General features: G+C 39.0%; 1 protein-coding gene across 1 annotated transcript in view; it reads right to left on the bottom strand.

The window, feature by feature from the left end:
* Nucleotides 1-18,573, bottom strand: part of PDZRN4 (PDZ domain containing ring finger 4) — a 154,317-nt gene that overhangs the window by 54,634 nt on the left and 81,110 nt on the right. The window contains exons 2-3 of the mRNA XM_006167212.1: nt 13,020-13,276; nt 9,404-9,506 (exon numbers count right to left, since the gene is read on the bottom strand). Coding sequence (XP_006167274.1) covers nt 9,404-9,506; nt 13,020-13,276 — 360 coding nt within the window. The remainder of the gene's footprint in view (nt 1-9,403; nt 9,507-13,019; nt 13,277-18,573) is intronic.

Here is an 18,573-nt window from a genome sequence, read left to right as displayed (position 1 = left end):
ATTTCAGAGACAATATAATATGATGGAGAACAGTCCAAACTAGAATTTGATCTGTAGTTTTCTAATTAAAACAAATACTGTGTTTAAATAAAATAATTTGTTTTCTACTTTCAGCAGACTGCGTCCTCCATTTCAAACTGGCAAATGTGTGTGAGTTAACTTGCTCTGAACACTAAAGCCCAAGTTGAAGAGACTATGGAGAGCTTTCTTATTAACACTTAACAGTTGGTAGTATGGTACCAGACTCAGGCCAATGTGCAGCCATGAGAGTGTGTGTGTATTCTCACTATAAAAACTCATAAATTGGGGGTTGATATATTTGAAACATCAAAATGTTTGCAACAATTTTTAAGGACTTGACCATGCATTGGTCTCACTTTGCTTCCATGAGTTACATCAAGAAGCGAAGGCTAACAAATCACTCCATAACCAACATGGGTTGTCCCTGTGGATGGAGCGCACATATGAGAATGGTGGGATCTAAGAGGTTAAGTGGTCCATTCAAGGGACGAAAGGGAAGTAGATCAAACTCTTTGTTGGGTTTCCTTCCACTTGATTATGTTGCCTCTCAGATCACTGGGAGGCTTGTATGCAATTTACTTTATATTGGAAATGACAGCTCTCATTTCTCTGTCTCTGTGAAAACAGTTCTTTGAAAGCAGAATGGGAATCTCCGGAAAAATATTATTTGATATGTAAATTTTCACCTTAAACACAACCTTTCACAAACACCTTCAACTAATGCAAGGAAATCCTCTGAATGTGTATCATGAGAATCTTCAAACAAAAAGAGAAGGCCAATATTTTGATAAAATTTATATAAGCAATGTAAGGAATCTTCATTTTACATTTAGATTCTTAGTAAAATAAATTTTCCCGGGTTCTCTTGTTTTAATAAGCAACTTTGAGTGTTTAATTTGCTTTTTATTTTTTTTTTTCTCCTACAGTTTTTTTTTTTTTGGAGAGATTTTTGCTATAGGGCGCATGCGCTCACCAACAGACAGACAGAGCCAGAGAGACAGAAAGCGAGAAATCACCCTCCAGTGGGGATGGCCACTCCGCAATCCCTTCTCCTCCATTCTCCTCTCGGGATCTTGGGCATGCATGCACACGTGCCTGGCGTGAGTTTAAGCCACCAGGGCCGGGACTCGAACCACGGTCGACTACGTGGGAGTCCCGCGACATAGCCATTATGTTAACTGCTGGCCCCTGCTTTTTTATTGTTTTGTGGGAATTAAGGTTTAGTGTTGCTATAATCTGTGAAATATATTGGGTTGTCAGTAAAGTCATGACACATTTTTGCATACAGAAACATAGAAAAGCATGTCATGACTTTCTAGATGACCTAACAAATTTGCTTCATAAAATTATTGGACAAAATTAATAGAAACATTCACTGTGTTTCTTTTAGTAAGAAATCTAAAAGAATTACACTCACTTTGATGACATTCACCAATTTTGTGGCCTTTTCTTTCTAGTTACTCATTAGGAAGGACATTATTTTATGAATAGAATCTCATAGCTTAGAAAAATCATTCAATTTAATAAGCATGGGCATATATATTTAAAAATTCCAAGTCACTTCTACTTTGGATCTTAGAACTTTGTAGCATGTGATTACCAAGTATCAGACTCAACGGAGGTTCAAGTGTAAAAGCAGGATAATCCATGGAATTTATTGTCCAACGTGGATGTTCTCAACAATGAAAGAGGTCACCATTCCTAATTACATTAGAAGATGAGCCACACACTCTGATTGCTTAAGACAAACTAGGAGGTTTGGTTACCCTAACAGAAATGTTACAGTCATTCTTGACCTACATAAATTAATATGACCCTTACCAGGCTTCATCCATTTATAAGTTTGAGGTAAAATATAACCATCTTCATTGTTAAAGTAACAACAGCAGCAACAAAATAAAGCCTCTCAGTTTTCTTCCTTTATAATCTGGCACAACTGTATGCTTAAAACCATTTACTCTAATTACTGAACAGTAACTGAAATATAAGAAAAACCAAGACTTTCACACTTTATTTCCAATTGCTATTATACTCCATCAGCCTTCTTCTCTTTCCCCCCAATTTAATCCTTCGTGTTCATTTTGGACATTTATAAAATAAGAGTAATGACAATGGTCAGTAGCTCATTCACATATGATGCAAATGCTGCTGGGGGCCTCCAAGCACCAGGCATGTGTGAAGCCTTAGGATGACATAAAGATAATTACTCATTTTGGGACCAGCAGTTAGTATAATGGCTATGTTGCTGGACTCCCATGTAGTCAATCGTGGTTCAAATCCCGGACCGGGTGGCTTAAAACTCACACTGGGCATGTGTGCGTGCGTGCCCAAGATCTCGAGAGGAGAATGGAGGGGAAGGGATTGTGGCATGGCCATCTCCCCTGGGGGGTGATTTATTGTTTTCTGTCTCTCTGTCTCTCTCTCTGTCTAGTGAGCGCATGCACCCTATAGCAAAAAAATCTCCAAAAAAAAAAAATTACCCTTTTTTTTAAGAATAATTTTTGACTTAGGGTGTGTGCACTTGCAAAAGAGAGAAAGAAGGAGAGAAGGAAAGTGAGAAATCACCCCCTCCCCGGAAGGATTACCATCCTTCTCTTCTGTTTTCCTCCCAGGATCTATGGCATGCATGCACATGTGCCCAGGGTGAGTTTCAAGCCACTGGATCCAGGACTCAAACCACAGTCAGTCATGTGGAAGTTCAGCAATGTAGCTGCTACACTATCTGCTGGTCCTAAGATAATTACTGTTAAGGGTACTTCTGTTAAGAAAGTTAATCTAGGGACCAGAAAGTAGCTCAGTGGTAGCACAACACTCTGAAAACCTGGACCCATGTGGGAAGGTCCCAGGTTTGCATCCCAGGACCTACCTATGCACTCTGGGAGCATGTGTGGTGCCTATGTGGGCTGACCGAGAGTGGGAGGGAAGTGGACTGTGGCATGAGGAACACTGCTAGGGGTGTTTATCTCTTTTTATATCTCTGTCTCTCTCATAGAAGAGGTAAGTCAATAAAGAAAGACTATCTTAGGGAATAAAAAGATAAGTACATAAATAACTATAACTCAGGTCAGATACTAAAGGACAGAAGACATTTATAGAATGTGGCATGGGAGTTCAGAGGTGGAAAGATTGTATTACATGGTGGCAGGACATCATGAAATCTTCTGAAGGGATGATGCTTGGATCTGCCTTTGAACCATGGCAGACATTGTCAAAAAAGCGTTCTAGGTGCAGAGAAGGTTATGAGTCATGCCACAATGGAAGGAAACCACACAGCTTCCTCTTGAGTACTGATGTGCTGTGTAGTTTGATACCAAGGTGACTAGAGAGGCAGGATGGTGATAGAGTACCATGTCACTTCAGTGCCAGGTAGAGGACTTTTGAGTTAATTCAAGGAATAGAATTAGGGAAGATGATAAACAGGGGCATGGTCCAGCAAGCCATGCCCTCAAAAAGGTTTGGACTGGCTATGGCAAATAGGACGGACTGCAGAGACTCGTGACTGGCCATCAGGAGCCAAGAGCTAGCCGATAGAGCAAAATTCAGAACACAAAGAGAGGTGGTGGTAGCAAGGGGAGATGTGTCACAGAGAACCTGAAAATATGAGTCCCAGTCCAGTAGATAACAATTCCCTGGCCTGGCCTCCATGATTAAGACATTAAGCTGACATAATTGAGAAGATGGTGGTTTCATTAATAGGCACCTCAATGAGCCAACTCCATACTGACCATATCATCCTATCTTTCATGTTCAAGTAATAAAAATATTTTCACACTTCATCTAGATCATTTTTTCAATTCAGTAAATTTCCCAGAAGAATGACACACATTAAGGTGATTTTTTTAAATGGATGATTTTATTGCTCCAGTAGTAAGTGGTATAAAATTATTTTAGCTATTCCATTAGTAATTTTAAAATGTGACTAACAACTGGAAGAAAAGAGATTGTAAAATACAAAACTTCCAGTGAATTAAAAAGTGCCAAATAGTCTACCTTTTCACAATCTATATATTATTTTCTCTTTATTTTTCATAGCATACAGGTAATATACAGCTTCTTTGTCAACTATGTTTCATACCTAAACATGTTTCATTTACCATTTGTTTTCAAACTCTTTGGCCTATTTACCTATTTGAATATCAGAGATCACCATAATCAGAATGGATTAGTTAGGCTGTCCAGTGTCCTGTGTTCTACAACTTGAAATCTTTTTCACATATGCTAAATGATCCCTTGGTGAAGAAGTTATAAAGGGTGGCATAAGGGTGGACTAGGGAAAGTGTTAATTTTATACCAAGTCTGAGGCTCTATCATTTAATAAGTTGATGGCCAGTAGAGATAAATTTTAATGAAGACCATTAACTTCCTAGTTTATCATTCATTTCTTTCTCGTTTTCACCATTTTGGTCCTTACCTCAAAAGTGCTTAACAGAAACAAAAATGACACTAGCATTAACTAGCATTCATGTTAATGTTAACTAGCATTAACACTTTTGGCTCAAAGAATAGAGATCTACCGGAAGGGAGAGAGCATTTATTGTAACTGCCTGGTAGTCTGAGGTTTCAATCCAATTTCCGTGTACAAAAAGGAGAAGAGGGAAAGAACGGCTCTGAAGTTGGACCATGTAAACATCAATGGAAATTCTCATTAATTCCTTCATCAAATATTTATTGAACACCTACTATGAAACAGAAGCTGTGATGTAATGATCACCAAGGCAGATCAGGCCTCCACCCTCGGAGCCCAGAAAGATCCACATAGCTCTACATGTATGCACTTGGCAGATTTTTTTTCAACCTGAGCATCACAACTCATAAAGCTGCTTAAATAGGACTGAGATCTTATTGCTATTATTATTTTTTAATGAAAATTTCCCTGATTTATCATTTTCTTTTCCTTATGCAAGAGAGATTTACATACTTAAATTCTCACAAATAGTCTTCACATATTCACAGGGATCCGGTTCCAGGAACTATGTTTTGCAAAACGACACTTCTTAACCTAGCATGAGGATTTACTTATGCTTTGCACAAGGACTGTCAAGAGGAAGCTAATTAAATATGCTAAATGATCATTGCTATTTTTAGACACTAGCCCAAGTGTAGGTTTCAGCTACAACGTGCACAGAACTCTGTATACTCTTATTCTTTCCTTTCTACCTTCAATACTTTTGAAAATAAGCTTGAAGATTCCTTTTGCTTGTATTTTATGGCAATGGACACACAAAGGGTGCTCAATTCAGGCTCTTATATATGTTACTGCAGCCTGATCTTAGAGGAGGCAGTAAAAATGACTTCAAGTAACTTTTCTAAGTGACGAAAATTTGCAGGCCCAGATATGTTCCTTAAATGATTTGCTTCTTTGGTTAACGTGAGGTTTTAAACACTTCACACTTAGTAGTTTCTGACTTCTCCATCGGCACTGACTTTTGAGAGTGAATGGCAAACGCTGTAGAAATTTCAACATAATCTTCCACTCAGGTGGAAGCAAACCTATCTTTATTAGAGTTGAGCAAAAGAACGCTATATTTCTCAAAGCCTTTCCCTTTAAATTATTTCTGGTATAGGTTGGATTTGAGACCTGCCTCTTACTTGCTAAGGGCTATTTATGATTTATTTCAACCTTTAGCTGGCTCTTGGGGAAAAAAAGGAATGAAGTCAAAAATAAAGAAGAGGGAAGCTTCCTCCTCAGTGGTATTCTGGTAGCATGGAGCACTCTACACTTAGGAGAGGCAAGCTGTTTAAATTTTGATACTTTTGTTCTTTTCTCTCAAAAATAAAATTAAAATCATTTATCATTTTTAATTAGGGAGGAAATGCCGACATTTTTTAAAGAGAACAAATTTCAAGCTGTGAGTCTTTTAATGTTGACTGGTCCTCTGAGACTTTTCTGAAGCACTGTAGGGGAAATTTTAAACCTAGTCAAATATTTTTCTAAGGAAAAGTGGTGATAGGTCATGGTGAGATATGAGTGCCATTAAAACTTCATAGAGGTCCCTAATACACCGGAGTCACCATAACATTGACACATTGACTGTAATATCTCCAAAGAAGCATTTGCTGTCTATCGTGGCTCTGAGGGGAGCTGTTCCAGTCTATCAATGCAATAATCTGCATGTTAAAAAGTTCTAAATATGTATTTACAAGATAGTCAGATCTGTTTTGGTCTATTGGGTCAATAATCCATGTGTTAAAAGTCTCTAAATCTGTATTCACAAGATAGACAGATCAGCTTTGGCTCACTGAGTCAATAGTAAGTAGGTCTTTAAAAAGGCACCTACAGATTTGCATAGTTTACATTTTAGCAAGTTTAGAAGTGTAGGGTGTATAACTAAATTCTTTTTTTAAAAAGTATTTGATTTTATTTATTATTATTATTTTTGAATCTGCTATAGGGTACATGAGCTCTCTAGAGAGAGAAAGAGATAGAGACAGAGACAGAGAGAGAGAGAGAAAGAGAGAAAGCCACCAGGTTCAGGACTCACAGCACTGTTGGCCATGTGAGACCAGTACCTTAAACACCATGCCACCTGCTGGCCCCTGTTCTGTCTTTCAAAGAGTAGACTTACTCTTCATATTTCAATGGATGCCAGAAGCTGAATTTCCCTCCATCTGTTTTCCTTTTAAAGTGTCAGAAGATTGCCATAGCACAAATGGTATTAAAGCTTCAAGGTAAATAAAGGAAAGAGATGTTTAGACATGGCCCTGCAGGCTGGGATGGTTGCTATCCTTCCAGACTATGTCTTACCCATTTATGATTCCGTCTCGGTCCATTCCACCTCTCTCTCTCTCACTTGTCTGCCCCACTCCAGTCTTTGCTTTCCTCCTGTCAGTCTCATCCCACTTGCCAGACTCGTCCTGCTACGGAGCCAGCATATGGTCTTCCCCTGCTCTAGCAACTTTCCATCTCACAGGAAAAGCCCAAGGCTCATCAAGAAATGCCTCTTATTCTGATTTTCTTCCGAGCTCTCCCCTGGCCTGTGCTCTGGCCTCTTTGCCTTTTCTTGAGCTTACTGCATCTCCTTGTTCCAGGCCCTTCCTATTGAGAGCTCCTTCTACACAGTTACATCTCTTACTTTCTTTAAGTCTCTGAGGAAAGAGGTCTTCCTGGACTACCCTGTGTAAGTAACAGCATCCTGTTCCAATCCCACAGGTTTCCTTTCTCGAGGACTCACCCTTATTGTTCTCTATTAGCACTTATCACCATCAATGTTGTAGAATATGCGTTAGTGTAACTGTCTTCTGTTTCTCTCTCTCTCACCTGGAAGTTAAACTCCGCTGGGCAGGAGTTTCATCAGTCCCATATTAGATAACTGCCTGGTACAGTCTAAGTAGGCATTAAATACAAGTGGCATGAATGAATGGAAAGCAAATGAAAAGGATTCTTTGCACTTGCTGGACTGCCTGGTTGCAATAGTAAGGGTGCAAAACATAGACAGACTGAGCATCTCTAAATCTCCTCACGTAATGTGGTAGATCCACTGTAGGCTCTGGTGATGGCAGCGAACTGACCAGACTTCACAACCTAATCTGATGTATCCATGAGGGTTGGTGTATGCCTCTCTACATGTGTCACGTGACTGTAAGGGACTAAGGAGAAATGGATTGAGTAATTATTATCTGTTAAATTTGGTAAATTATCTTTGCCTCCATCCCCCCTTTAACCATGCCTGATGTTTTCAAATACATCCTTTCTCATGATTGAAGGCTGTCACAGCAACTCCCTCCTTATTTAAATTTCACAGGAACATTCTTTATTTTAATCACTAAGAGAGGCGCCTTCGGCAACAGACTCCCAGCTGACAGCAAATTAATGACTGTGATGGTGTGATTAGTGGAGATTACCAGCTAAAGGGAGCTTGTCTGAGAATTTGCCACTGTCATCCTTATGCTGGCATCTACTGGGGGTTGCTATTGGTCAAAAAAGAGGAGATGGTTCAGCTGCAGACAGCCCTATAGAAATGTAAGGAAATTGGTTTTTGTTGTAATATTTCAGTGACGAGCAGATTAATTAAAACAATTTTTATTGTTAACCTGCTTAGCTAAAAACATTCTTCCTCCCAAACCCTGTTTGAACACACAGGTTTATTTTAATAAAGCTTTAAGCACAAACTAAATGTAAAGCTAATGTGGCCTAGATACTTCCAGTCCCCAAATGCAAAGTATTCATTAACTAAAAGGAAAACATCCTTAAATCTTGCATTATTTGAATAAATGACTCAACTTTGCAATTTAATTTGTATAAATAGACAAAAGAAAATCCATGGATATTTCAGTGAATTCTAGTACCGAGGTGGGTTTATAAAATGAAACTTTTGAATCAACTGAATGGAGAGGAAGAGTTAAAAATTAACATGAATAACAACAGCAACAAAACCCTCTACTCAGATACCAGGTATCACTGCACACCCTTCTGAATTCCAGCTGCAAAGAAATAATGATTTCTGTAATCCTCAGCAATGACTTTTGCGAGGGGAAGATTTCAAATAAATGTCTATTTGCTTTAGGTGAGCTTCACTGAATTGGTCTTATTTGATTTCAGATCCTCCTAAGAGAGGAGATTTCAGGATTTCCTGGTTGTAAAATGGAAAAGAACACTTTGCTGAACTTGTATGACATCATCTGAAGCATTAAAAAGGGCAGATAATCAGGGGTTCTCTGTGTGTTTACCAAAGCTTCTTTACCTCCTCCATCTATTTTATTTCCAAATGTCAGAATGGTCTGAAACCTTTCAGAGCTATATAGACCATAGAAGCAGAGGAAATATTAGGATAAATCCTTAAAGTTTTGTGAAAGCCTCTAAATAATTAATAGACGGGCTTTTTAAATTGTTATATATCATACGACAGCTACTCTCACATTGTATCACGTGAAGGCTAAACATGGCTTAACAACAAAGGCCATGGCGCCATCTCTATTTCTAGATTGTGCACGAAACTGTTCTTTCAAGTACACACCTGAGTCACAAATAAAAAGAATGCTGAAAGTATAAAGGAAAATATAACTCTACTATAGTATTTCAGAATTCCATACAATGAATGAAAATAGTAAGCACAACCTTGGTTTGAAATAGGATTTCTTTTCCAAAATATAGTTGTAAATCCATTTACATTACAGAAAGAAGAAAAAAATGCAGCTATCAAAATACTATTTATAAAAAAGCAACAAAAATGCAGACAAACTATTTTTAAGCATATACTCTAGAAGTGTTTCCCATATACTTACAATACTTAAGTCAAACAGTTAAAACAAACACTATTTTCAAGATCTTACCCAAGGTATGTAATAGACAAGATATTTATCATGGTAATAATTTCTTTGTTATGCAAAACTCTTCAACCATAACATCATGAAGGAATGTGAAGTGGCGTGAAAATGATCTTACCTCGTATTCAAAGTCCTCTGTTCTGTCTGCATCAGCAGGCAAGCTGGAAAGATACTCATTGTCCTCATAAAATTCATGCTCCATAGGATGAAGAGAATGGCAGCTATGGGGAATGTAGCAATAAGACAGAAATAGATCAAAGGGTTGTTTTCAAGATTAAAACTGATTTTAGAATTTTGCTTTAGTTTTCTCTTTTAGAGTGAGACTTGTAGTGATATAGCCTTTGAACAAATTATGGCTCAAAAAAGCATTTGTTTTCCTCCCTCACCCCCAACCCCATATGAAGTCCATCAATGTGCTATTTCTGATAGAATACTAAAAAACGGCCCATGGGTAGAGTTACATTCTGTGGAAGAGCCGATGTGAAATCTTCAACCGTTTATGAGGCTTTTTTGATACTGTGGCCTGCCTCTTTTCTGCTAAATATGACTAGCTTTTTACATGAGTGTGTAGCATTTGAGACTACATCTACCAAAGGGGGATATTTTGTAACAAAGCACTACCAATTTCCAAATCCACAGCCTCCAACTGTCTTATGAAAGCCATTTTAAAAACTACATGTTTATCAGACTACAAAACATACTCATATAACCTCCTATTCTTTCACATTCCCCTTCCCATTCTCCCTCATAACCCACATTTTCCCACTTTGATAAAGGGCACATACAAAAATATTTAAGAGCATTCATGGTGATCATTCACTGGAAACTCCTATAAGCCATAGGGTTTCATAATCCCTTTAGAAAATTCTGGTGACAGAGAGCGCAGATTAAGTAGAGAAATTCAGAGATCCTGGACATTACACATGGCTTTTATATATCCTTTAACAATTAGGAATTAGGTTAAATAACTTATAGAAGTTCTCTTTGAGTTACCACAGGTGACGATGCAGATATTATTCACTATACCAATACCATCTAAAGGCTAAGCACAGCTTAACGGCCAAAGTCATAAGGCCATCTCATTTCTGAAAGACAGGGGAAAAGCCTAAGTGGAATTGAACATGTTGGTTGCAGGTGAGACCTCTAGTGTGGACGTTAGTGAGAAATTGGAGTTAGTATAAATTCTTTACTGTCTTGCTAGCTGAAAGGTGAGGGAAACCCATGGTGATACCCTCCAATGGTCAGCATAAATACCCGATAAGCCTCTTCTCACTATAGGCTATGGTAGTTAGCCTTATAAAGGGTTAACCAGTGTGGACCAAAGTCGCAAAAGCAGTACAGGCAGCACCTTGCTTGCTAGTCACACAGGTAGGCCCTCCATGCTTATACCTGGACTAGCTCTGCAGCGTCCACTCGAATTGGTGGAACATCGAAGCTTGCTGTTGGGGGCATCTGATGTGCCTGACTTTTCTTCCAGTTAGTTAGAAGGGAGTCCTGACATGAGGAATGCCTTATTTATTCAGCAAACATTTATTGAGTGCCTACCAGATGCCAGACCCTATGCCAAGTGCTGGAAATACATTGGTGCACAAAAATCTCATTCTTGCCATGTTATCTGGGAGAAAATGGGAATTTTTAAATGATGCAACAATTACAGAGGAAATATGGAAGCTGTGAGAACACAAGGTGAAGGCGCACCTACTTCAGCCCTAGGAAAATCTGCTAGAAGAGGTTGTCCCTAAGGCCAGATCTGCCAGACTCGGGAAAGCAGCACAGCTGTGAAGGGAGTGGGCATTGGGACCAGACCTCTCAGATTTAGAACCTTGACCCTGTCACTTTCTGGCTTCGTGACCATCACCAAGCTGCTTAATATCTGCTTCTTCATCTGTGACATGGGGAGGGAATAATATAATGCTCCTATGGCTGTGATGAGGAGTAAATCTGTCAATAAAGGTGAAATGCTTGGACTATTATGGAAAACATGTTAAGTTAGCAAATAAAGGTAGCTATTATTATTCTTCAAGAAAGTTTTCATTGGATGGCTACTATGCATCAGGTGGTACTAATAAATATTGTATCTTTGTTTGCTTGTTGTTCATCTTCTCTTCTAGAACAAAAGTCCCCATGGACCCAGTGCCTGTTATGAACTGGGCCACACAGCAGGAGGCATATGAGCAAGCAAGCTTCATCTTTGCCTATAGCCACTCCTTCTAGCTTGCATTATTGCCTAAGGCCCTCCTCCTGTGAGATCAGTGGCAACATTCAATCCTCACAGGAGCGCAAACTCTACAATGAACTGCACATGTGAGGGATCTAGTCTGTGCGCTCCTTATGAGAATCTGATGCCTGATGATCTGAGGTGGAGCTGAGGTAGTGATGCACTGAGGAATGGCTGTAAATGCTTCATTATGGTGAATTGTATAATTATTGAATTATATATTACAAAAGGATACTAATGGAAATAAAGTACCCAATAAATGTAATGCACTTGAATCATCGCAGTATCATCCCCATCCCTTCCACTCTCAAGTCTATGGAAAAATTGTCTCCCATGAAACTGGTTTCTGAGGCCAAAAATGTTGGGACTGGCTGCGTTAGAACATAAACTCCAGGAGGTGGTGACTTTGAGTTCAGCTGCCCAGTAGGTAGTTCTACTGCCTTCCCTCATTTAGTTTGTGCCTGCCACAGGGCAATTTATAGGTAATAGATGAGTGAACAGAGGGACATACAAAGCACAGAGCCCCTGCCTGCCTGGGATTTAGTTTTCAAAACTAGTTGCACATCAGAATTTCCTAGGGAGATTTTTTTTTTTTTTTTTAAGTTCTGACTCCAGGAATCCACTCTAAAATTCTTACTTAATTGGCCTGAGCATTGATATTGTTGTTCTCAGTTCCCAAGTGATTCTAATATACATCTGTGAGTCACTGAAATAGGCTTGCAGGAGCCACTGAAAGGCAGGGAAGTGGCATGGTCAGATTTGTTTTACAAAGTGGAGAATGGAGTAGAGAAAGCAAAGAAAACCCAGCCAGAAGAGACCATAGCCATTATAAACCAAACTCTCAATAATGTTTGAAAATTTCCTTAAAAGTTTATAGGACAAAAGATGTAGGGTAAAACATACTCCTCACACTGTACAAGTGAGATTATTTAACTACAATCTAGCTGCCTTTAACTTAGGTATAAACCAGGAGGAAATGTATTTCTTTAATAGTTTCTTATTTCATAACATGGCACTTCCTCTCTGACAGCCAGGACCCTTTGTTTACATCTCAATATAAGGGGTAATTGCTTTCTTTGGAGAATGGTCCTTTAATTCAATTAATTTCCTAGCTTCTCCTTTAAAGAAGGATAAAAGCAAGGGAGAGGAGCAGGCAACCCACAGAGGAGCACTGAATGCCAACATGCCACTTCCACATGAGGCTTAATAAGCTTTTTGGCAGCTTCGGTGAGGAAAGCTATTTCCCTGACCAAGGCTCATGAGTAGCACAAGGCTTTCGATGACTGGAAATATGAAGATGAGTACTGAAAGTCAGAATTTTTCATTGCACCTCAGCAAGTATGATTGCAGAGGTGGTCCGGGAGGGAGCTAGCAGGCCCAGCTGGGAGGTTACTGGGTGTAGACACATGAGACGTTTTCCCAATAGAGCTGGGAGCCTATCTCTGTAATTGTCAGCTTCTATTTTAAATAAGGAATGGAAACAAATAGGGCTTTGGTGGAAATGACTTGGACATACCTGTCTGAGAGCAGAAATGGACAGATGTCTGGCACTGGAGGGGTGGGTGGCCGAAGCTTAGCCAGAGCCATGATGTGTTCAAAAGTGATGTCGGTCTGGGTGCTAGCATTCATGAGCTGCACTTCCGGGGCCGTGCCATAACTTGGCCGGCTGAGCGGCGTTCGCCTTAACACCTGCACCACAATGGGCTCCTTGGCATTTCGAAACGCTTCCACTGCTTCTTCATGGGTGGCCTTTGAGAGATCCTTCCCGTTGACCTAGAGAGATATAAGGACATTGCTCCTCTTAGAGGAAAGAACAGAGAACCTGTCATTACAGCTTAATAAAAGGTAGGGAGGAAAGGTTTCAACCAGCTCTGATATGAACTTTGTAAAGGAATATTTAATCAGACATTGACATTTATTGGACTCTGTCTCCATGTGAAAAGCGCTGGAGATTTGAAAAACAATTAGTTTTGTATCTTTATGAAACATTTGAGGTTGATTAAGCTAGTAAAACACCATCAGAATTATTAGTAATTCAGAAATGTAAGTTTTTCAGCTTCAGAAAATGTGCATCATATTCTTCAGCTAGGTTGAAAAGTTAAGTGTATCCAGTGTGTGTATATTTTTAATGATCTATCAATCTCTTGGTGAGATTTTCAATATTTAATCAAAGTTTCACTTGCCTGAAATCTCATGTTTTAGGATATTGTCAAATTTCCTTCATATTTGCCATCTAAAAACCATGTTATTGTTCATGGACTTTTTATTTTAAATGCTCACTATTCAAAATCTTATCTGTGGACCAGTACCATCAGTATTCTCTCAATGATGATCAGAAATGCAGATTTCCCGGCCCTTCGCCAGACCTACTGAGTCAAAATTGGCATTTTAACAAGATCCTTGCTGATTTTTGAACAAACAGGAAGGACGTGCTGTTTACACCTCTGAATAAGTACACTGCAGGCCTTTCAATGCTCATTCACTCTAGTTTATACCAGTTTAGGACTCTCTAAAATAACTCTGAACTTAACAGAGAAAGAGAGGAAAGTCTGCCTCAGTCCTCAGTCATCTCTTCTCAGCAGAAGAATCACTTGCATTTGGGAAAGAAAATTCTTCTTTCTGTGAGACTTTCCCATGCCTGCCTGCTAGGGGCCAGGAATATGCCCCAGCCTTTGTGGCACCTAAAACCTCTGCATGCTTTTCCTAATACCATCTTTGGGGAGCAATACAGACTGTTCTTAAATATTTGTCAATTTATCTTCCTAAAATGAGTTCTGATCACACAGTGTCTAAATGATTACTATATTTTAATAATAATAATAATAATAATAATCCTCTAGAACCCTGGAACCCTCAAACAGCTTCATGACTCCTATCCCAAATGAATCAATGTTGGCTTTAGCAAATGTGAAGTGCTATTTGATGGCATGATACTGTATCCAATGCCCCTAACATGATACTATTTCTAGACAGCTAACTAACTCTGCTGCCTTGGGGGTGAGGCACTAGTAACTGTTATGCTCCACCAAACCCTTAAAGATCCCTGGGCGCCTTCAAGAGCAGCAGAGGAATTCGCCCAGTTGCATTTGTTGGAGATTCGCCAGCATTCAAATGAGCACATTCTCTCTTCCTGAGTAGACAAAGAATATGCATGTGCTCAGAGCAAGCGTGGGACATTTTGGGGTAAACGATACAATGTCAGGTAGAAATCATTATGTCATGTAAAGACAAGTTTAATGACCTGAAGGAGCTAATTTATTCAATGGACCCTAAAAGAGTTAATGTGCCTTTAAAAAATGAGCAATTATGGTTCCTCATCAGCAAAATATGTCCCAGTTCAATTCTTGGATCACTAGTAAAAAAAAAAAAAACTCAGTTGGAGATTGGAGTAGGTACTTACCAGTGTGCACACATTCACTAATTTGTGTGTTCTCTCTCTGAGTCTTTTCTCCATGGACTAAATTTGAAAACTCATCATTGAATTTTTATTGGCATACCTTTGGAATATTTGGCTTGGGGCATGTGAGTATAAGCAAACACCGGATGGTGATGGACATAGCTGTTCATTCTTTGAGCTCCTGCTGGATGGCGTATGCTCAGGCCAGGGCCAACACTGCCTACCCTAAGAGTGTAGTCAGCAAATGCTAAAGGAAATCTCAAGATGGAAAATCATGAGCTAAAATCCAGCATCTCATGTTGAAGGGTGTCATCCCTATGTTTTATAGTGTGGCCAGTATTCTTGAATTTCAGATTGTGGAAGACAATCAAGTGGTAGGTGAGAGTGCTCTGAGAATCTGTGAGGTAGGTAAGAGTTGCCCTTTGTCTCCAACCTTCCAGGTCCATGGTATCCCTTCAATTTACTGAAGATACAGTAAGTTGCAGGGTCCCATACCTTCCCCTCTCTGAAAGGAACTCTCAGCCATAATCTTATCAACTATTTAACATTGGAACTATGTCAATATGTTAACTTTTCTTTTTTTCCTTTTTTTTTTTTTTTTTTTTTTGCCATAGGGTGCATGTGCTCACCAGAGAGAGACAGTGAGAGGGAAAGTGAGAAAGCACCCCCCCCTTTGGTGGGGTGGGGTAGCCACACCGCAATCCTTTCTCCTCCATTCTCCTCCTTGGATCTTACACACATGCCTGGAGTGATTTTCAAGTCACCAGGTTCAGGACTCAAACTGTGGTCAACTGCATGGGAGACGAACGCCTTACATCACCGTCTGGCCAAATACATTAACTTTTCTTAGGAGCCTTGCATAAGAATGACCCCTAACAGGATGAAATAAGTCAGTGCTTCTTTTGGAGTAACTTTGAGCCTTATCTGAGGGCAAAGGGAAAAAAAAATGTAACAAGGGTTTCTTTCAGTCACATAAATCCTATAAACCCACACTGTGCATCAATAAGTAGCAGACAAATGGTATTAATCCATTTTTTCCACCAAGGTGGCTGGATACCTTGCCTATGTGTTAATCTAGAGGTGGTGTTCAGTATGCTTGTTTTAGTTATCTTTGAAGCGAGAATAACTTTTTAAAAGTGAGTTTCCTACTGGTAATGATTATTTATTTTGTGTTCTCATAAGCTAAGTAAGATTTGTCTTGCAAATCTTGAATACAAATTTCTGCAAAAACATACAATTAATGAACACTATTTTAAGCTGTGAAATCATTAGTTCTCATTGTAATGCTTTGTATATGCAGACCATATTACTGTTCATATAGCAAGATCAGTAGCTATTGATTCTATGACCTATATATTCATTCATTTACAGTCATACCATTCATATGCAAATTTCATTCTTTGTTTGAAAGACAATCAAATACAATCTTAAAAAAGGACAGTCAATGTAATCTCAAATATCTTACTTCCCTTTTGGGGCATGCCATTTTCTTCCAGTTATCATGCAGCTGACCTCTATTTTCATAAGCGATTTAATATCTCCCAAAGTAAAGAAGTCCATGACCTTTAAAGACTCTACTGTTCCACGTGATCCCTTAGAAAATGTAAGCACTGATGATACTAAACACTTTTTTTTTCACTTCACTTGAAGTTCATCAACATACTGTTAGCCTACCAAAAGGTCACCATTTTATAAATTATGCCTTTCACAACAGAAAAAAAAGAATAGCTTAATTGGGATTTTCTGGCAGTTGGTTTGCTCAGATATCATTAGTTATAGCTAGGGAGAAGAATAGCATTGGGAAAATACCTAAAGTTAATTCTATAGAAAACTTTGTAGTAATTTTACAGGCAAATTAACAGCAAAACTTCATTTCTTTTCAAGTGGATAGTTTCAAAACTTATAACAAGACATTTGGTATTTGGTGATGCCCCTCCCTTATGAATCTGTTTCTTTACCATTGTATTCTCTACCTCCTTCCATCTGCCTCTCTCCCTTTCTTGGCCCTTTTACTCCTTTTTCTGTTTCAATTTTAAATTCACTTGCTACAGACACGATTATTATTTTTTTAATGCCAGAGGACATGCACACTTGTCAGAGAAAGATAGGGAGAGCGAGAGCGAGCGCGCGCGCGCATGGTAATGCTGCAATATCTTGTCCTTCATTTCTCCACCCTGTTGGGATTTTGGACATGTTTTCACACACACTTGGTGTATTCTCAAGCTGCTGATGCTGAGATTCTACCCACAAGATATATATGGGATATGGCTCCCTTAACCAACAGCCTCTGGGGCCAGCCCAACATGTAATTTTTATTTATTTTGGCTGCTGATGCTGAGATTCTACCCACAAGATACATATGGGATATGGCTCCCTTAACCATCAGCCTCTGAGATGAGACCAGAGATGGAGAGCCCTCTATTAATGGCATCCCACTTGACATAGGTAGTTAAGAGTGTAGGTCCAAATTTTATCAGTGCCTAGAAGAGGATGGAAAAATTGACTTTCAGGAGAAAAAACAATGGATGAAGAGGGTTGTGATGAAAATTATGATAGGAGCAAAAAGGTCATTTGAAGATTAAAAAAAAGTACCTGTTCTATAAGATTTCAATTTGAAGTTTATATACAGAAGGATTTCACGTAGAACAGAAGTTTGATTTAAGCATGCTACAGGAAGGGAACCTTTTTTCTAAAGGGGTTGTTACATAGAATGAGTGAGAGGATGGGGTCATGATAAACATGAGTAGTATATTCTATCTGTTGCTATAGCATATCACACTTTGATACCTGGGGCCTAAACTGATTTGGTTCTAGTGGAACTGAGCAACTCAAGTACAGCTGAGAAGATGCGTGTGGTTGATACGCACTAAGAGGCTTGCAGAGGGAAGAATGGACTCTGGAATGGTGATTAAAGCCACCTAACTCAAGATAAATAAGAAAACAGACATGTAATGCAGAAAGTGGTTATACAAATTGGCAATAGCAAAAAAGAGGAAAGGAAGATGCCAATGCTAGAAATTCTAGGATAAATAGTGACATGAGGTCATCCTCAGATAGACTAAATTTAGGACTGAAAACAAGTGAAGAGAGTAGTCTTAAACATGTCAAACTTTAAGCAACTGTAAGATATATGTTCAGGTGAACTAAGAAGTAAATCTATGATAGGGAATAAATGAAAAAATCGATCATGGAACTCTTTGCTGAGGGCTTGCGCCTTTATACTTATCAATTCAGCTCCACACAGATGACTATCTTTACAGATCAGATATTCAAGTGATGTTTTGAGTACACATATATACATTTTTAGAGATGTAGTACACCAACCCCTTAATGCTGTGTATGAGAGCTGGATTCCACACGGCTGACCATGGTTAGAATCCCTGCCCAGCAGCTTAAGGAACATGCAGGACATGTGAGCATCTGTGCCCGAAGTTCTGATGGGATAGAGAAATGGAGGAAGAAAAATTCTGGAGTTCCATGTCCTTTCGGGGGGGGGGTGCTTCCTGCCCCCCTGTCTCTCTCCAGTGAGCACACATGCCCACTAGCAATTAAAAAAAATTAGAGATATAAAAAGTGTCTTGTTATTAAAAAGTAATTATTTTTCATTATATCAATAGTACCATCTTAAGTGGGTAGAGAAGAAGCAGTTACTTTCAGCAATCAATACAAAGGA

Source organism: Tupaia chinensis, unplaced genomic scaffold, assembly GCF_000334495.1.
Source record: "Tupaia chinensis unplaced genomic scaffold, TupChi_1.0 Scaffold144624_1, whole genome shotgun sequence".
NCBI lineage: Eukaryota > Metazoa > Chordata > Mammalia > Scandentia > Tupaiidae > Tupaia > Tupaia belangeri.
This window is presented reverse-complemented; position numbering and strand designations above follow the sequence as displayed.